A 21749-nucleotide genomic window follows, 5' to 3' on the forward strand; every position below is an offset into this window, starting at 1 on the left:
AATTCATTAAAAAAAAAAAATTAAAAAAACCTTTCCAACATGGAAAGGTCACTCACTGTGCATTCAGGTTAGGCTTTTAAGAATCATGCTCATCATGAGCATTAGCTGAAAGAGGATTAAGATGTTGAACAGTTTCTGATCCAGGGAGTGGGCAGTCACACCTGTGCTCTATATAAGCAAAAGCATTCCTGACTTAACTGTAACATCCCTTCCCCATCAAAAGAGGAGAGCTGCCAAGATGCTCACTGAGAACAGTTGTTGGTTTGTGAGCAAGTATAAGTATGGGTTTGTTCTTTTTCTTTTTTTCTGTTTTTTTTTTCTGTTTTTTTTTTTCTTTTTTGGGGGAGAGGAAGAATGAGATAGGACTCCAAAAGCTTTATTTATTTGTAACTGAGCATATCCTTATTTGATAACAGATGATCAATTAAAGCAATGTGTGACGCTGGAACAGGATTCTGTCAAAAAGCAAAGATAAAAGTAGAGCTGAGAGCTCTAAGCACTTCTTGCAAACAGCAAGAGTCCCCTCTACAGCCTTCTCTCTTGGCACTGGGGCTTTGCTAAATCTGGCTCGCCATTTTGTGAGTGGGAACAATCAGCTTTGTAGGTTGGAGGGAAGTATTATAATTAAATGTCCACCCACTTTTTCCTTTTTGATGAAAGGCTCCCATGAAACTTACTAAAATAAGGTGCATCAAGACAGATGAATTTTTGATGAATAAGTCAAAGCACTGACGAAGCTCACTTTTCACATGGAGAAACTTCTCTAATTCACAGAAAATTTTCAGGCCTAGATCATTAACACTGTCATATTTAGTGATAATTAATATAGTAAAATCCATGGGATAAACTGGAGATTTTACCTTTTTAGTTGGTAGCAACTATGTAGTGTTCAACATGAACTGATTGCTGAGAGCATGATATGCTGAGAGCATAGTATGATTCAAAAATAGTAGTAGATTTTTTAGAAATTAATTTTAAAGAAATATTAAATAACAGCTATTATAGTAAGCAATGCATGTATTTCATGCAATGGCATTCTTCTGAATAACAATTATATTACCCCATTAAAGTTAGAAACTTTATCTCTGAGGTGGGCAAATTTCTTTAAAAGTGTTATCTAATTGTGACAAATTCCATCTGATGGAGATCTGGAGTAGAGTTTATAGTGTTAGCTTTTGATAATTGATGGCAAAGGTGTTTGCTAATATCATAGTGAAGAATTATTTTCAAGTATTCAAGTACAGTAGAATAAGAAGTCACCCTACTAAGTAACTGGGTTCACACATTGTTCCAAGTCCAGTTACTAGAATCCCAAAAGTTAACTTTTTAGAGAAAAACAAAAGTGAGTTAGTGTAATGAATGCATTCCTTCATTCAGTGCAGATTTTGGAGTACTAGCTGCATAGATTTGGCTAACAGAATAGACTCCAAGTGATGACAGATAAAACTCTTACTCTCCAGAATTAGTGAATACTTTAAATTTTAAGATAAAATTAATAGTTTAAACTTCCTGTTTAATAGGTATTATTCGTAGAAGTCAGTAGAGTTAATGGTGCCCTAATTCACCATCAGTCCAAGATCAAATACTGGGGAGTATAAGTCAATGAGCATGTTTGTCATTAAATAGCTAATCACTATGTAAAGATGATTTTTTAAATGCCGACCTTTTGACTCCTTTTCATTTCCACTGTGGCTTGGTGGATCCAAAAACACAGAGTAACTTGGATGTTCAAAGTAGGATGTTTTACATAACAGTTACTGAGTTCAGCATAACTAAACAAAATTAGCCATAAGGATCTAAGTTTCCAGTTATTAACAGTACCCAGGGTTTTATAACCATCATTTCACCCATGATCATTTTACACCAAACTATATGATAATATAAAACAAGACCTCAGACATGACTCCACTAGAGAATAGGAAAGTTCAGGCCCAGTTTATTGGCCACTCTTCTCCTCATTCTCACTTTTTGTCTCCAACACCCCAAATCCTTTGGGTTGCCTAATTATTACCTGCAGAACTTCTTAATGCTTTCTTATTGTTGCTGCTGTTTTTCTTTGTGTTCAAATCCAGTTTTGTTTTGTTTTTTTTTCTATTTTTTGGGTAAAAGTTACAATTTTAACTACTATCAAAAGTATTCCTTTAATGGTATGGAGTTTTTCTTCAAAGATCTGATAGGAATTCTTTAAAAATGGACTTTTCTTTCCATTGAAGTCTTACCGCAACAAATTCACTGATTTAGATTTCTCTGACAAACACAGTCGAGGTATCAAAACCCAGACATTTTGAAAATAGCTTTTCCTTGAAGTCATTTAGAATCTAAGACTTTCCTTTGTCCTGCTCTGTCAAAGTACCCAGCTTGGGAAGAAGATGGGTCTAAGTAGTCTGGGTGGAGGAGGAGTAGGGAAAACAAAGGTGGAGGATTGGTAAACAATCTATACAAAGTAAACTCACAATGTCTTCTGAAACTGATCCATTTAAGTTCTCCTATTTCCCGGGACTCTGTCACAGACACTTCTGGCTCAACATTTGTAATAAATTAATGATGATTTTCTCTGTTGCCTTAGTTAGACAGCTCCTTTCAAAGAGAACTTTTCCTGGGAGATAAATGTAGTGTTCTTTTTTTTTTCCTTGATATATATAAACAACCTAGTGGGCAAGCAGTATACTTAAAAACCACTTTCATTTTCTCCAAAGTCTAGAGCTGTTAGAAAATGAGGAGTCTTGGGGCACCTGGGTGGCTCAGTTGGCTAACCATTTGACTCTTTTGATTTCAGCTCAGGTCATGATCTCAGGATTGTGAGATCAGAGCCCTGCAGTGGGATCCCTGCTCAGCGGGCAGTCTGCTTCTGCCCTCCCCCCACCCGCTGCCCTCTCTTTCTCTCAAATAAATAATAAATAAAATCTTTTAAAAAAAGAAAAAGAAAATTACAAGTCCTTCAATTGTAAAAAATATTTGTTATATCATAGAATTTTAGAAACCAGCTATGACCTTAGACATTACCTTGTTAACCTTTACTTTATATAAAGCAAATGAAGTCCTGAAAAGAGAAGTATAGTAGAATAAAGGTGGCCACATACTTTGCTATTCTTTCCATTGAAAGGTGAAGTCTCACACCTCCCTGCCTCCCCTCCTGTTTGGGCAGGCTCCACGGTTGCTTTGGACCAATAGTATATAGTGGAAGTGGTATTCTGATAATTTCTGGGCCAAGATCTGAAGAGGCTATCAGTATCTAGTTCTTGTCTCTCACTTGCTTTTGGGACCTCTCATCTCAGAACCAGCAACTATTCTGCAAAAAGCTGAAGCCACACAGAAAGGCCATGTATTGGTCCTCCAGTGAGGAGCCACGGCTAAGCTCCCAGGTGATAGTTCTCAAGCACTTTCAGTCATGAGAATGTGACATCTTGTATGTCAAGCCCAGTCAAACCTTTTGAGGGCTCCATACCCAGCCAATATCTGACAATAATCCCAGGAAGAACCTAAGTGAGAGTTGCCCATCTGCCCAGACAACCTGCAGATCAGTGAAAGAATAATAAATTATTGTTTTAAGCCACTAAGTTTGGAGATGGTATGGTATGTAGTCATATACTAACTGGAACTGAAAATGACATAGGCCACTCTTTAAGTAGTACCAGAGGGAGAACTGTGACTCCAAAGCTAGGATAGTCTCATTATTTGTGTTAAGGGGACTTTCAATGTTAAGTAAAACTCATTCTCAGTCCCCCAGGAGCTCAAAATTACACAATCTTTCATTCTTTCAATGTTCACATAAAATATAGAATTTTCAAGATCCTTAAATTTTTAAAACAGATTCTTAGAGCTCTGTTTTCATAATAATAAACCATCATTTCACAATAAATTGAGGAAGCATTCTCACGCATTCCTTCAAGGCACTGCTCTAATAAGTCTCATGGAAGGAAGAATTCCTTAGGTAAACTGATTTGGGGAATTTCTGACTTAAAGAGATCATCTTATCTATGGGTTTCTCAGAACTGTAAAATCCCCAAGAGAAGAAATAGATGCAACTTTTCCCCAAAAAACTGTGATCAAGAAGCTCTTCTTTACCAAGCACCATAAGAGTTATATGTTTCATAGCAACACTAAACTAAGAAATAGGAATAAGGATATAAGTTTCTTAGCAGAAATCAACTTTTACTTCCAGAATATTTCACCAAAAAGTTGTTTTCCTAATTTGGTGTGCCTTCAGCTTAGATAACACATTTTTAGAGAAAATGATCATGATTGTCAGGGGCCACACTTAGCTAGGTGCCTTTAATGATCTGTTCCTTGCTTTGCCTCTTGCTTAAACATTTTCCTAGGGGGAAGATTGAATATATATTTGAGGAATAAATATAAGAGGGAATAAATAAGATGAGAAATATAATAAATAATTGGATGAATTAGTTAAAAATTGTAAGCCCTGGAAATCAGCTCTGGCAATAATTAGTCTGGTCTGGTTTTGTACCTTTATTTCCATCTAAGATCAATGGGAATTATAACAGTTACCCTGTCTCACAGAGTTCTTGGTAAGCTCAAAGTAGATTTTAGAGATGCAGGTAGGTCATTTTTAGGGGTGAAATAATCTTAGTAATTATCTATTTATCAACTCTTTTCATTTTCTTGATGTGAGGACTAGGAACCAGAGAGTTTATAGTGCAAATGCTAGCTACATTAGAAACTTCCTTCCCAGTGGATCTACATTAAAGACATAAATAAGATAAAGACATTGGGAAAGTCCTCTATTTTAATAGATGTTCTATAAAATGCTGTTGATTCTAATTCATGTGATGTCTATCTCTGACTCACAAGTTTTTGCAAGCAATCTGAGCCCCCAAACATATTCACCACAAAGTTCACAGCCAGTAGAAGGTGTGGCAGTCAGAACATTTAATTCATAAACAACAGCGCAGTCATACTGATGAGTCCTAACAGTGTATCAGCTCTGGTATATGAATCTGGTCAAGCACATTTTCCCCTTTCTGCTACCAGTTCCTGGCCTTGTGAGTACTGCCATCTTACTGGTGTTAGAAATCCTTCCATTCAGACTCTCTTATATTGTGGCTGCCTTACAGATCTCCATAATACAATAGGTTCTAGTATCTGTTTCCTAGGAATTGTCTAGCATTTTATGGCTCTTTCAGCAATATGCCATCTTGACCCCAAATTATGGACCATTTCCATGCTTCTAGCTTCCAAGCTGAAGAAATTATAGTTTTATCATCTCCTTTTGCCTCTAATGGGACATAGACCAATCCACTATCCCCACTTATTTATTCTGGATATTTCTACCCCTGTATATTTGACATTATTTTTCTATAGTCATGTTACATAGTTGAGTATGATTTGAAATGGTGAAGGAGTAATAAGCCATGAAAAGATGATAGACAAATAAAATGACATGAGGTAAATATTTAATACTTTCATCTTAGAACAAGAAAATATGTTTAAGGATAAAACAAAGAATCTGCATTTAACCAGTTTGTGTGTATGTGTGTGTGTGTGTATACTTTTTAACATATATACATAAAAAATACTGAACTTTTCTTCATTTAATAAGTGGCCAAAAGTTTTCATCTGAGCACAGTGCAACTGGGAAAGGGTAATGAGAGCTTTATTCTCCTGGATTTGGAGTAGTTACAGTTCTAGCATGCTTACCTCTATAAGTCTGTTGGTGTGTTCACGAAATATTGAAGCATATTCTTTTATTTCCTTTTCTCGGCCATTCTTGGCAGCTTCAATGAGAACCAAAAGTGGGACTGTTGTATCCAAAAAGGAGTCTGACACATGATCTATAATAGCTTTACGGAGCTGAGGAGAAATAAAAAATTCACTTTTTTTTCAGGAAATGGTTCATGATATTTCCTATTTTTACAATCTCAGTAGTTACAAAATTAATCTTACATATTTTTATGCAATCTCTAAACTAATAATATTTAAGATGGTATATGAATGTCACTTACAAAGTTAAAACAAACAAAATATCCAAGGAAAAAAAAATAATTGAGCAATAGCTCTCTTGCTCTCAAAATACACTATTTTTTTCTTAAATTATACTTAGCCCAGAGGTCAGATTATAAGTGATAATACTCCATTTTCCCTCAAAAAAATTGTACTACTGTAATGTTTATGCATGTCTATAAACAACATTGTACATCATGTATTTTCATAATTACAAAATTATGAAATGTTTTCTACTTTATTGGAGGAACTGATGATAAATTTTGATTAGCTAAATTGTAGTCTTCATGGTAATTAAACCAAGTTAGATCACTGATTATGCCAGTTAATAACAGATTAATAGAGCAAGGAGAATAATAAATGAGTTTGATGTCCAATTTTCTTCATCTGCATTAATTGTTCTTGCCCTTACACCTTAAATTATTAAACAAGTATAACATTCTACTACAATTAGTTCTTTTAAATTAGATTATGTGTAAGCTCATAAATGACAATCAGGCAATTACTCTATTCAGCAGATACTTACTGAAATTTAAAACTGCATTAGAAAATTAATGCATTGTATTTATAGAATATTGAGTCCTAAAGGATCACAGTATCTTGAAAAGTTTCACCCAACAGTGTCAGTGACTATGCATGTCTCCCTAATTTTTAAGTGAACCTCCTTATTTAATTTAGTAACTTCCATACGCTAAAACAAGGAGATGAGTAACTATCAGAAAAGAAAATTTATAATTTGCTTTCTGTGAAAATTATGTTTTAGAGTATTTTTTAAAACAATAGACAGTTACCCTAGTTTTGAATTACATGAGAATGCTATGGTAGCTGCATTAAAAAAAACCAACACTATCTTCCTATAATATTTACAGGATATAAATCCATAATAATTATAGATTTCAGGGAGAAAAAATACCTCTAAGCATCATCTTAGGAAAAAGAATTGTGAAATTTTCTGGCTTCTAACAATTTCACAAAGGCTATAGGCGATCCCCAAGGAAAGAATCTGCTTAGCATGCAGAAAGGCAAATCACTAATAGCAACTAATTAATATTGTCTGAGCACTTACTAGAACAGAGTAAGAGCACTTACTAGAACAGAGTGCAGAGTGCTAAGGAGTTACAAGGCAAGGGGAAGACCTCAAACGGATGAACAATGTGTCTGATGTCCATAAAGAGTGAACCAGAGAAGTCAGGCAACGAATCACAAGTTAGGACTTGAATTGGGAACTGCAAGTTATGTTAGTTCCAGATAGGTAAAAGTAGAAGGAATCTCAAAGGGGGAACAGTTTTCAATTATCATCCCTCCCTTTTGTCCTTTTTTCTTTCATTTATAACCAGGATATAAATGGGAGGGGAGATGTGCACTAAAGATATGCAATTAATAGCCAACATACATATGGGAGGTAATTCAAGCCAAGGAGGCAGATAGGATCATGCACAGTGAGGAGATGTCCAAAAATAAAATCTTAGGAAATATTACCATATATGGGAATTGTGCAGATGGAAGAGAGGGATCTAAAAAGAGACTCAGATGATGGCCAAAAACAAAGAGAGCAAATGACCAACAACTAAAAGAGAAACTTTCAAATAAATCTATGTCAATACTGTCTCCAAATGAATTTATCCTACCATATGCAATTATTGTACCCACATTATGGACTTACTGAATCTTCTTTTCTGTGTATTTGATTCCATTCAATTCAACAATTATTTCTAAACATCATTTCATTACCTTTCTACCAAGAGCAAGCTATTATGAAATATAGCAAGATGGAAATGCATGGTCCCTTATAATCTAATAAAGAAGTGAGAGTCATTAAATGTCACAATAAGGGAGAAAAATCAGGAAACTGACAGCAAAGAAATTTCAAAAAGATAATCAGTTTCAGAGTCTAATTTTAAAGGTAAGTTAAATAAAATGAACTAAGACTTATCTAATGGATTTGACCAAGAGGTCATTGATTAACTTAGCAAGAGCAGTCTGAGTAGAAAAATGGAAGCAGAAGTCCTATTGCAATGGTTTGAAGAATGAATGGGAGATGAGTAGAGGTAGAAACAGTGAAAATAAACTCCTATTTCTAGAATACTTCTAGGAATCTTACAGTGCTATGGTCTATGCATTTCCTCTCTGTAATGGTATTTACTCCCCTGTTCGTTGCACCCCACCCCCCCAGGCTTTCACTGCTTTCCCTGCTATTCATTCAATCTTTCCTTCCATACAGAAGTGCTGAAATATGTTGTAAAGGTGAGACTTGAGCTATAGCTGATTTACTATTGTTAACAAATAAATAAATAAATGCTTTGGCTAAATTAATTTTTTTAATTAAACGATGTTAGAAACACATTTTTTTTAAACTTTATTCTAACACATACTGCTAAGTACAAAACACAGTAAATAAGAAAAGGTGTACCATGGACATGTGATATTATGTTCAGTAGGACAAGACATAAGGACTGTCAAATAAGCTTACAAATAAGTTCTATGCCAATGCTTGCAAAATCCTGTTGGAAAATGAACAGGAATTACCTGACATACTATAATTCAAATATAATAAGCAAAATGAATCTTCTTTCCTATAGCTGTATATCTGTTCAATTTAACAAATGCACTTTGAGCTTTCTCTCTAAGGACAAGGCACCACTCTAGGCAAACTGGGAATGTCAGGATAACAAAGACAGGGTAATATTAGGGAGTAAGAGTTGCAAAAAGAGTTTGATGAGTATCTTATAAGAAGCATAAATAAATAAGAAACAACTAGCATTGTTATCATTAAAAGCCTTCAGTAAAGATGAGATATAGGTATTCCATTTTAAAAGTTGAATTAGCTGTTAAGAGTAGGGGTTGGGAGGTGGAAAGCATAGCATTCTAGAATGAAGACTATCATAAGTGATTAAACAAACAAACAAACAAACAAATAAATAAATAAAGGGATCCTCAAGACATGGCAAGAATTTAGTGTGACTAGAACAGTGATAGAGTAAGGATTGAAACAGGATTTCTTAGGTACAATAGATGTAATGGAAAGCATTTCAGGTAAAAAGAACAAAATAAGACAAAAAGTTTAAAAGATGATGTCTCCACCACTGGACCAGTTCCTGATTTCAGCTGTTGCTGTAAAGGAACAGTTCCTTGTCCTTTCAAGACATCCCACCTTGAATACATTCCATGTTCCTCTTTGTTATTCTTTTTTAGGGTCTGCTTTAAGTCTCTGTGAGTCTCCGCCCAAGCACAGACAGCCTGGAAGTTCTGAAGAGGGAACACCACTGGGAACAACTATCAATCAGTGGAGACAGACAGGAACTACCAGATAAAATTCCTGGTCTCTATCTATTGGTTAGATAATTCTGGGCGACATTCTTTCCCTTCTTACAGGTCCTTAAGATTCTGCTGCCTACAGTAGAAACCTCAAATAGCATATTATTTCCTCCTTCCGTGCCTGTTCTCTTACACTCATGTTCTCTTACACATGCTTCTTGGAATTGCCTCCTAAATAAAAAACCTGTGCTAAGGCTCTGGTCTTAGGACCTGCTTTCAAGGGAATCTAATATAAAATAGATACATCTGTCTGCTGATAATGTTGTCATGAACCAAGTAACAGACTCTGATGTCTTACATAAACTACTCATTGATGACCATACTTTACCACTTCTGCTTTGCACACTACTGAATTTGATTCTGTCATCCTCTGTACTGTGCTGTGAAAGAGGAATTATTATGAGAGAAGGCTAGAAATGCAAATAGGGACAAGATACGGAACACCTCAAATGTTAAGTAATTTTCTTTATATATTCTGGCATATTCTGACATATGGGATTTTTTTTTCATTTAAATTGTATACTCACCTATATCTGTGTATGATATGTTAGAAGCCTCTACTTTATTAATTTCCATATTATTTTCCCACCCAATGGAACAACTCATTCCTTTCACTTGAGTGACATACAAAAAAAACTTTAAAGAAGAATCCAACATGCCATTGTAAAAATAGGACAACCTTAGAAGCTGCAGCACTAAAATCTGAAGTTAGTGGGAGGCCAATAGGAGTTAGAGGTATGTATTTTCAATAAATACCTGTTTGTGGCCAGGCATGAAAGATGTCAGGCACAAAATCAGACTGAGGGGTTTTCCATCTTTTCTCACTATGGTTTAATAAAAGGCTTTGAGACATCAATTTTTCTATTTCCCACTGATGTAAGTGGTTTGGGGTCTCAAATAAAATAATATATTTCTCTACAATTGAAACCCAAAAGTGAAAGCTGTATGTGAAAACTGTAAGACAGCACTGCCCCCACCACCATTAAATAAGAGAATAAAAAGTATGAAACTGTGAGGAGAAGAGGAATGGAAAGAAAAGAAAGTGTCTCAGAAAAGAATTGTCCTCAGGTAACCAGAAAAAATTATACATGTGGATATTAATGCTATATTAATTTTAATAGCAAAATGTGACTGTCAAAATGCAATTGACTAATAGCAACTAAATCACCTAATAATTAATTCAATGTATATCTATTGTGTCTACTGAATGATACTTGTATCTTTTGGGTCATTAATATTATTTCATTATGAGGATGATGAAGAGAAGATACAAGGACATACATTTTTTTTCTAAGTGTGGCACTGATACTACTAAAATGGGGAAGAGATGCCTATAGCAATTCAACAACTCAGCAACTAAAAAATTAGTGAAGTTTTTGTTTTGTCTGTGTTTTATCAGAATCCTATTTAATTTTACATACCTCAAGTCCTTACTTAGGCATTTATAAAATAGGCAATTTTTTTCTCAATAAACACAAATAAAAATTTTAACCTGCCTTTAGTAAAATCAAATGCATGTTTCATTATGCTTAATACAGTAGAAATGGGATATATTCAATTGCTTTAATTTTTTAAACAAAGAAATGCAGTTTAAAAATCTTCCTCCCTGGGGCAACTGGGTGGTTCAGTTGTTAAGCATCTGCCTTCAGCTCAGGTCATGATCCCAGGGTCCTGGGATTAAGCCTCACCTCTGGCTCCCTGCTCAGCAAGAAGTCTCCTCCCTCTCAATTCCTCCTGCTTGTGTTCCCTATCTCACTGTCTCTCTCTCTCTGTCAAATAAATAAATAAAATCTTTAAAAAAAATCTTCCTCCCTTATTAAGAACTGTAATAGGTACACAGTTCTCAAATAAATGATGAGGAAGGAGACTAAAGGAAGAAAAAATTTTAATTAAAAAAAAACTTGTAAAACAAGTGGTAATGAAGAAAAAAAAAATTAGGATGGTAAAACAGTTTATTAGGCACTGGGAGTTCTGAAGGTGATAAGCCATTATCCCTGACCCCTCACATGGTGGTTACAAATTTGGGCTGGGTTGGGTGGACTTGCATTCAAACTTCAGCTCTACCAGTTAGCTAAGTGATGTTCAGTAAATTGACTCCCCTTAGAAACTGAGATAATAATACTATGGCATTATTTCTCGTTTCAGAAATAAAAATCAATCATGTGAAGACTAACATAAGGAGTTGGTAGAGAGCTTTTCAAAGCACGACTAAGTGAAAGATGTTGTTATATCTAACATTTTAAGGATGTGAAATCCAGTGGGAAGATAAAAATCCATTTAAAATATCCATTAAAAAAGAGAAACACATGCAGAATATGAACACTACTATAAAAGAACTACACATGCTATAAGTGCCCCAGAAAGAAAAAACACTGATTCCAGCTGCTGATAATGGTAAAGGTTTCATGAGCAAAGTAACATTGGTATTAGTCTTGAGCTTCCTAAGGTTGATGAGGAGCTCAGCAGGGGAATCAAGAGGAGTAGGAAAAGCACCAAGTTAAAGAAACCATATATACAAAGGCACATGTGTTTGAGGGGGTGGGCAGTGATGGACAATTTGGCGAATAGTAAGTAGACTGTTTAGTCAGAGAACAGGTTAATGTGTGGTATGGTGAGGAGGAGGAACTGAGAGAGTGAAAGAGAAGGAACATTATGAATAATGTCGATTATGGCTAAAGTCATAAAAGTCATGGCTAAATCACAAAGAACCAAGGACCTTTGTCTTTGTTTTTTATGGTAACAGGCAAGAAAGTCACAAAGCAATAAGGTTCATAGAAATAAACACTAAGTCACCTTCTAGGTAATTTCCTTTTATTGCCCCAAAAAGTATAATTTGCCCTCCATAGATTTATCTAAGCAATCTATGTCATAGAAATATCTCATAGAAATCCAATGATTCTCTGAACCAAAGCCAAAATGCTTCTGTGTTGCTGATGGAGAAACCCCATATGGGTAAGCAAGGCGATAGATAAATGGGCAAGAAAATGTGTTCTGATTATTGTTTACTAAGAACAAGCAAGCAAACAAAAACAGATCTGTAACAATATACAAACATTAAATATTTCAAAGAAAAATATTTTAAGGGTAGGGACTTTCTTCTTCCTGTGCAAAAGAGTATATATAAGATGCTTAAAACAAACTGCTTGATAAACTTTGCAAGAATACAAAGAGGTGGAGATGACTCATGCTGCTGTTAAACTAGTTTTTATTATCGCAAAAGTATAAACATCAGGGTAGAAAATGAAGTCCTAGGGAGGACAAGTAAGAATACTGAAAACAAACCATAGCAACTACCTCACTGACATTGAAGACCACAGATGTCTCCAGAGACCAACTTCTAACAATCCCACATCACCATGTACATACATATCACTTCTGTTGGTCCTCTTGACCTGGGACAGGATTCATGACTATTCTTATCTCTAGAATGGGGAAGAAATAGCATTCTGGTAACTTTGGAGCTTAAGCATTAAGAAGGTGTGGCAGCTTCCATCTCTCCTTTCTTGGAGCCCTGATCTATCATGCAAGAAATCCAGGCTACCCTGTGGGGGAAAAAAGTCACAAGAAGGGGTCCTAGGAGTTTAGACACCACATGGAGAAAAGGAAGAAGAAGCACCAAGGCCTCAAATATCCAGCCCCAAACCCAGACACAGTTACCATTTGACTGCCACTACAAGGGAGACCACAAGTGAAAAGTACAAATATGGCCCTGCTAAACCCCCAACCAACCCATGGAATCATGAAACCTAATAAAATGGTTGCTACTGTTTGTAATTGTTTAGCAGCAGTACTTAATCAAAACAATGAATATGTTGACCTATAGAAACCACAGAGGATTTTCCTACTTCTGGAACACAACAGTTTTTTACAAGTTGGAAACATCCCTTTGCTATAAAGAAAAGTATTAGTAATCCCCCATGTTCTTTCTATATCTCACTGATGTTAGTGGGTGGTGGTGGGGGACACATGTAGAATTGCAAGATAAAATACAAGATGCCTGGTCAAATTTAAATTATATATAAACACATTATTTTTTAAAATATAATTATGTCCCATGCAATATTTGGGACATAATTAAACATGTTTGTTCTTAATCTGAAATTCAAAGTTAGTTAACTGAGTATCTTGTGTTCTTATTTGCTAAATCTAGTAATCCTATATATGAAGGATTGATTTATCTTGACTTTTTTTTTTTTTTTGTACGTAATGATTCCAAAAGCTTTGGAGATATAAATGTAGATTAACATTTTGTTGAAGTCAATAGAGAGGGATGAGACAGGAATGAAAGAATTGTTGAGAGCTCATAGAACAGCTTTTCCAAGTCCCAAGAGAAGAAGATGGAGTAGAAATCCTCAAGGAGATTGAGAACCCAAGTCCTGCAATTAAGAGGGAGAGTGGCTCTTGTAGGTAAAAGTTCCTGAGTTTAGTGTAGGTTATGACCTGTTGTAGGTTCAATGCCCCTTCCTTCTTAGGCAGGTCACTTGATCACAGACATGCTTTCTCATCTGCTTTATAAGACAAGTCTTGAGCTAAGTACTTTTCAACCCTTACATTCCATGATTTTAAGTGCCAACAGTAGAAATAGAATTCACATTAAGGCCATAAAGTTGAGAAATTGGAATTTCCCCAGCCCTCAAAAAATTTTTATTTTTTTTTTACAGCTAATATTAACTGGCTAAGGGATCCATATTTATTCAATTTCCAAATCTACTCCTGAATTAAAAGATTACTCGGGCCATTTTACTAAATCTTCCCATTAAACTACAATAATATATCGCATTAAAAGCTTATGGTTGAAAAGCTTTTGCCTCTCTTTTATGAGTTAATGGTGACCAAGTTGAAGTTGTACATGAAAAAGTACTCTGGATACTATATAGTAGAAAATAATGGAAAGAAAAGGTCTTTGAAAATAGCTAAGTCTTCATATTTGGGGGGAAAAAAGTTAACTTGAGGCATAATACTGGACTTCTAAGTTATCTAATGAAATCCTTCCTAATCTTATATTCCCAATGACCTAAGGTTACAGAGTAGCCTTAGAGCTTAAACAGCAACTAATTTTTGAAGCATTCTGAAAATAACTGAAAGGGCAAATTGGTACCTCTCTGATTACTAGCTGTTTGCTCTAAGCATATGGATGATAAACTAGTTTCTAATGTAACAGATTCAATTTAACAACATTCCTTAAAAAAGTCACTAGGGAGCAGGTACTGATAGGCATTTCATTTAATCCTCCCAGTCCAATTATGTATTATGAATTCCATTTTATAGGTTCAGAGAGACTCAAAAAGATTAAATTTGTCCCCGAGATCACACAGCTGATGAGGGCAGGACCAGCATTTGAATGTAACTCTGCTTGATATTAAGTCACATGTTCTTTCATTATTATATTATTATTAACGTTATGTTGGCCAGAAAAAATGGTTGTGGTATGTAAATATAGAAGTTACCTATTTACTCTTGTTGTTTTGTGTTCTAAATTAATTGAAGAAGGACAAAACAAATATTCTAGCAGTGGATAAAGTTCATTTTGTATGGTGTTTCTTTTTCCACGCCTCTGTCTTTCTCACCTGTCTGCGAAGATCCCTTGTCTTCTTACACATGTTGTCTATTGCAATATTCAGGGTATTACTCCTTTCCTTTTTTCCAGTCTGAAAGAGAGAAAAAAAATGGCATAAGCAATGGTATCAGATTACTCTTTATCACTTAGCAATTTTCTTTCTAAATTTCCTGAAAATAACAGCTTGAAAATTCAAGAATAGGTTTCAAAACTGCTATGATATTGCATATGATTCATGAGCACTTCACTTAAGACTAAGTAGAATGGTGATTAAAGCTCACATTAGTTTCTCCTTTAAGCTTCTGTAACATTTCTGATATGGGGCTGGGTTGTATTCAATGTGGCAGTCGGCAGAGCATTCTCTCCAAGAAACTCTGATCTTCATTCTTAACAAGTTGACTCTTTAACCTCAAAGCACGCAATTAGCTTAAAAGCATTAGATGCCCAATTTGTCAACTTCTGTGGGAGTTTCTGAAGTCATTTTCATGGTGTATTGTGTAAGTTATGCAGAGCCATATTGGAGTTTTGCTAAACACCAAATAAAATATGCAGTGCAAATTCATACAATTTGCAAAAGTTGACCACAATTTTAGCTGACAATATTCCAAGAACAAATTGTTTCAAGTAGGAACTGGACGCTGTTTTTGGCTCTTTAAGATAATTTGTGCAACACCTTTTCATTTCTTTAAGCAGAACAGTTCTCTGTTATATCCTTAACCTAAATCTTTGGCTATTAAGCACACAGGGAGTCACCTTGGTTGGTATTTTCTACATATTACTTTTGTGGGAGACAACTGAATTGAATCTAATCATACTTTTTTCTCAGTCCTATCTTGTATAAAAAAGATTGAAAAAAATCATTATGTGATTCACCTCTAAGAAAATTGCTACCATTTAAATTAATAAACTGAAAAGGGCTCTTGAGAGGAGACCTTGAAAATCAGGAAGGTAAGTTTAAGCAGCTGATAACTGAGGAAGTTTATAGCACAGACTCCATGAAGAAGGAAATGAAGGTAAAGTGTGGACCATTGGGCTGTGTGTCATACACTATGTCCAATGACTACATTCACAGATAAACCCATACCTTCAAGGGGAGAGACTTCTTTACAAGAAGTTCAAGAACATCTATATACTCTGTCCCAACCTCTGTTTAGTCCCATTTTCTGTTACATCTTCTCAAGTACTACCCTTCCAGTAACAATATTCCTACACATGTCTACCTCATCTCCCAAGTTTTTATATATAATATACTCTTGACTTCAGCAAGTGTCTACAAAATAACCTGCTGCTAAAATCCTACCTGTTCCTCAATGGTTTCCACAGAGTTCCCCCACCAACTCTCCTCAGGAATAAACTCTCACCTTTCCTTGTTCCAATAGCATTTTGCAAATTTCCCAATATTTGTCTCTATGCAAGTTCACCACTCCTACAATACTGTTGGAATCTTGATATTGACAAGTATAGCTTTTTTTTTTCTGTTCCTGGAAGTAACTTGCAGAGGACTTATTGAAAGGTGTTGACGAGTTTAAAAGTGAACAACTTAATTCAGAACAGAACATAGTTTTATTAGGATCCTACCAAATGCCAGGAAGGTGTCATACTAGATTCTTGAGAAGATTACACCTAGATTTCCTCAGCAACAGTGTTACTGATAATTAAGATGGAAAAAAAAAAATCACTGTCATTTGAGACCACCTTATACACTGCAAGATGTTTGGCATCCACGGGCCCCTGTCTACTAAATTCCGATGATATTGGCCTCATGCATTTCCAGATGCCTCTTAGGGGGAAACAGTAGAGGACTGCTAAGTCTCTTACCACTTTTTCTTTTTGACAATGAGTGTGCAATATGTACATGATGGAGATTGTATCTAGTAAAAGAAGTGTAGAGAAGAGAGAGGAAGAAATAGAGACAACTAAAATTCTAGATGTCAGAGCAATAAAAGCAATTGGTGTCAATTACCCAGATGAAAGTAGTGGCTACTTTCTCAGCTCCTGCCCAGCATTACCCATGCTAGCAGTAGAAAATTATGAAAAGTTAATGCAGAGCCATGGAAGGCAATGGCATAAGCAGATACACAATGGGCTACAAAACAGTTTCTAATTTTACCTAAAGGACCAAGCCCATATTCTACAGTTTCATGCAGTGTAGCTCTTGGTTGTCTCTTTCAACATCATGAAGCCAGAGATAGTAAAAGAGGTCAGGAATGGGACAGACTGAAGAGATACCTCCCTCTCACTGCCCCTCACACAGGATATCAGAAATAATACAGGAGATTCCTGTTGCGTTGACCATAAAAACTCACTAGCTTCCATGATGAGATTCATCAGAATAACTGAAAGATGTCAACCTTCTCAGAACAAACAGCAGTAGCATACAATACTTTAATAAAGGATGACAGGAGGTGACAACCTGATGGGATTAAATAAGGACTATAAAGATGATTTCTTAATTTCTATCCAGAGCTCAATGTTAGTTTAAAATGTTTCATTGGGTGAAAGACATTTTGTTCTCTAAGTAACAATAAATAGTTCCTTTCACTACAGGAAGTATTAAGCTTTCCCTTCTTCTTTCCCTGTATCTCCCCACCCCCACTTTTCTTCTTTTACCTCCAGCTTCTTATTGGGTCCTTGCTCTATCTACCCAGATTTATTTGACTCAGTCAAGCCATTTTATGCCTCTTTATTCCTTTTGCATGGCATAAAAATAAATAAAGCAAGGAGAAATAGCCGCATCCTGCTTAAAAGCCCTCATTCCTTCTGTTTTCAAAGCCTTAACAAATCATCAAGCAGTGAGCTAGGACGGAAGGTGAACTATGCTGAAGTAAGGGACGGGAAGGGCAGGATATTAAAACATAACCACAGATAACAGTCAGAGCCTGCCTGCATTCTAGATGCTCAGAAGAGAGGATGCTTCTTAAAGGAGCCTTGACAGAAACCACCATTAAGTCAGCACAGCCCTGCGAATGGAAAAGGTACCACTTACAGCGGAGTACCAGGGGGGAAAATGCTGAGAATACACAGCACAGATCAGCACTGTGTAGAGAAAGCAATCACATTCCTCATCAGCAAAAAAAAAAAAAAAACCTGTCAGGAAAGGCTCTATTGAAAAGCACAGTTCTGAACATAGATTTCATTCAATGAAATTTCATTAAAACTACTATTGCATATTTTAAATATTATTCCAATGTGATCCAGGCTTATAATCTTAACTATGAGTCTTTCCATCAGTTCTGTCTCACCATTGCTCCCATGTCATGCTGCAGTTAATTGCATGCTCTCTTGTGGTTCCCGTAAAGCTGCCTACACATTTGGAAAAAGTCTCTCTATAAATAAATTTCCTTGAGTTATCCTAATTTGAGTGTTCCATCTGTTTTCTGTTGGGACCCTGCTAGGGAAAACTTTCTACACTGTGTTGTCCAACATAATAGCCACAAGTCACATGTGGCTCTTTAAATTTAAATATAAATTAATTAAAATTAAATAAGATTAAAAATTCAATTCTTCAGTCCCTTAAAGTGAGCAATAGCTGCATGTGTCTAGTGGTTACTAAAATGGATAGCATAGATACAGAACATTTCCCTCATTGCAGAAAGATATACCAGACAGTACTATTCTAAAACACATCTTTTTTTATTCAAATATATAATGAGTTCCTACTTTTATGCAAATCACATTTCATTCGAGAATAAAAGAGTGAGCAAGAAACAAACAAAAAAAGCCCAACCCTCAAGGTATTTACTCTAATAAAGAAATTTAAGGTCTGGGGTGCCTGGGTGGCTCAGTCCATTATGTGTCTGCCTTTGGCCCAGGTCATGATCTCAGGGTCCTGGGATCAAGCCCCTCCTCCATCTCCCTGTTCAGCAAGGAGTCTGCTTCTTCCTCTTCTTTTTCTTCTCTTTCCCTCTGCCCTTCCCCACCACTCTCCTCCCCCAGCCGCATGATTTCTACCTCCCTCTCTCAAATAAATAAAATCTTAAAAACAATTAAAAAAGCAACTTAGGGTCTAATTATGTTCCTTCTTGTTCTAAATCCCTTCAGTGTATTCCCATTGTTGATAGAATTAATAAAAAATTCTTGATCATGGCATTCAAGGCTCCACATGACCTACTCCCATAATTATCCATCAATTATTAATGAGATAGCATAATGAACCCTTTGTTTTCTATGCAATACAATCAAAACTCGGGAACTTTGCCCATATGAAAAATCTCATTTGGCACTTTTGATCTTGTTTTCTGATTATGGACTTCTTTCAGGACTCAACTAAATCACTAAATTTTAGATGAAGCTTTTTTTTAAGCATCTCAGCTGAAATTAATTACTCAAATTCCACAATACTTTTTTATACTATTTATGTTTCTTTGATAACACTTTGTTCAATAAATAATCCAATCTACTCAATACATCTTTATTATCTATCAAATGCCAGGCACCATACTAAGGACTGATGATACATTAGACCTAATACCTGTCTTTGAGAAGCATACATCGCATGTTAGAAACAAACATAAACACAGTATTTAATAGAAGTATCCGGGATAACCCATGGAGCAATGGGAGCTGCACTCCCATTAAGGATGAGGAAAAGATTCCTGAGAAGGTAACAGTTGAATACTAAAAGACATGTAGGAGTCAGCCAGGTGACGATGAAAGAGAAGGTCACTCTAAGGGGGCAGAGATAAATTGCACAGAAAGGCAAAAGTCTTTCAAGAATATTTGGTAACTAGTATAAAAAGCATGGGGGGGGGGAGCCAGCTCCTGGAGGTTGTTGCCACATTAAAAAGTGAGGCTGATTCTATAGACCACTGGTATCTCAGAAGTGAAGCCACTGAGTGACACAGAATGACCACTATTCAAATACGTCAACCTGGCTGGAGTTGCATAATGTATTTAAGGATACTGAGAACAGAGACAGGCAGAGGAGTTAGACAGTTGCAGCGAGAGTGTACAAAAAGGCAAAAGGTGCTAAAGTTAATACACTGGCAGTTAGGATGAAGAAAATCAACAGATTTAAAGACTCTGAGTACACTGGAGAGGTTGATGACTGGCAGATGCTCAGGGTGGGTAAAGAAAAGAGGACAATGTAGGCTGGGTGCAGGTTTCCAGCAGGGATGACTGGTTAGATAATGCTGTTGAATTGGTCATTTTAAAGGGAAAACCAGGTCAATACAAGGATGATGATACCAGTTTTGGAATTGCTGAAGGGCTTGTGAAGAGCTCACTTCATTAGTGTTTGCCCGATGGATGACTGTTGACCTGTATGGATCTCTCCCAGTATATTGTATGCTCCTTGAGGGAGAGAAACTTCTTACACACAATTTGTCCCTCATGGCATCTATTACAGTGCTTTGCACATAGTAGAAGATCAAAAGTTATTTGTTGAATAAATAGAGAAAAGAAAAACTGGATAAAGGTAATATTTGGCAAATTATGTAGTATCTCTGGACCTTACTTTCCATACCCATAAAATAAAGATTTGCCCCAAATTGTTCCTTTATTCCTTTCTAACTTTAAAATTCTGTAGAAGGGCCATGACCTCTAAAAATAAGAATTATAGGACAATATATTACTTGTATTATACAAGTTTTTGCATAAACAACTGTTAAAAATGTGCTGGGAACATATGCATAATATGAATCTGTAATGGTACAAATAAAAGGAGACATTTGAACCAGGGAAGGTCATGATGTTGACCTCAAAAGAATTATGAAGCTTTAAATACTAAGGGATAAGGTTTAAAGCAAATGAAAATTTATCTAATTCATAATCAAATAAAAATATCATCAGTGCAGAGAGGAGCCCATATGGAATTTAAACTGCAAGAAAAATGTTTTTGTTGTTGTTTTATTTTTTTTCTTTTAAATGTGTGCCATCATATTCAACCTTTTAAAATGACACATTTCCCTTTAAACAGGAAATCTTCATTGCATGGTAAAGATGAAATACGATGCCCTTAAATTAGTTCTTCTCTGCAAAATAGCTTTAAAAATATTTTATGCTTAACACTTAGCAGAAGCACAGATTCTAGTCCACATTTTTCAGGCATGAAAGACATACAAACAGACAAGCATAAAAAAATGAAATCTATTCTAAAATGCCATCTTCCTGAATGGCATGTCAGGAAAACATCCTGACAGGGTACACTAAAACACATTTCTGAAACAAAATCTGTGTTATAAAACTAAAACTAAAACAAATAAAAATTAGCTTTGAGACTTGAAATGAGGTTTTAAAAAATAACTTTATCAGGGAAGTAGGATAAAGACCCCAAGTGTCTTGAACTTCTGTCTTGCTGAGGAAGTAAGATGTCACCCACCCTGCTGGGGTGGGACTGAGAGTCTGTGAGAGGGAATCCACATTGTCAAATATCAACCACAGCAAAGTACTTTTACATTTATTGTCTCAAATGCCATTCACAGTAACTGCTCACACATTTGCATACGAAGACACTGAAGTTCGGTAAATTTAAGTATCTTACCCAGGAGGAAATGCAGTAAGTGGTAGGATCAATTTGAGCTGAGTCTAATCTGAGGCTTTAACCACCATACTGTAACGACTTGAATGAGCTGTAACTTAAACCCAAATTAATGTTTTCTGTAAATTATATAAATTTATTTCTTAAAAATAATGAGCAGAATAACACAGAAGTTTGTGACGACAGTTAAAATTGTGTTTGAATCTGTGCTTTACCATTTGACAGCTATGTGCCCTCAGCCAAATTCTTTAACCTCTCCAGCTCTTAGTTTCCTTACCTATAAAAATGGAGATAACAGAGCAATTATATTATAGGGTTATTATAAGGAATTAAAGATGAAGGATATGCAAGTTCTGGCAAATAAGAAGGGCTCAAGAAATGTTAGCAGTTATTACTATACTTATCAATAGTGTTACCATCGTTATTAACCCTTGCATTTCT

General features: G+C 35.6%; 1 protein-coding gene across 1 annotated transcript in view; it reads right to left on the bottom strand.

The window, feature by feature from the left end:
* Positions 1-21749, bottom strand: part of LOC111144805 (catenin alpha 3) — a 1765227-nt gene that overhangs the window by 798010 nt on the left and 945468 nt on the right. Inside the window, exons 8-9 of the mRNA XM_022499291.1 lie at positions 14841-14921; positions 5656-5808 (exon numbers count right to left, since the gene is read on the bottom strand). Coding sequence (XP_022354999.1) covers positions 5656-5808; positions 14841-14921 — 234 coding nt within the window. The remainder of the gene's footprint in view (positions 1-5655; positions 5809-14840; positions 14922-21749) is intronic.

Source organism: Enhydra lutris, unplaced genomic scaffold (genome assembly GCF_002288905.1).
Source record: "Enhydra lutris kenyoni isolate GAN:26980312 unplaced genomic scaffold, ASM228890v2 scaffoldscaffold12, whole genome shotgun sequence".
NCBI lineage: Eukaryota > Metazoa > Chordata > Mammalia > Carnivora > Mustelidae > Enhydra > Enhydra lutris.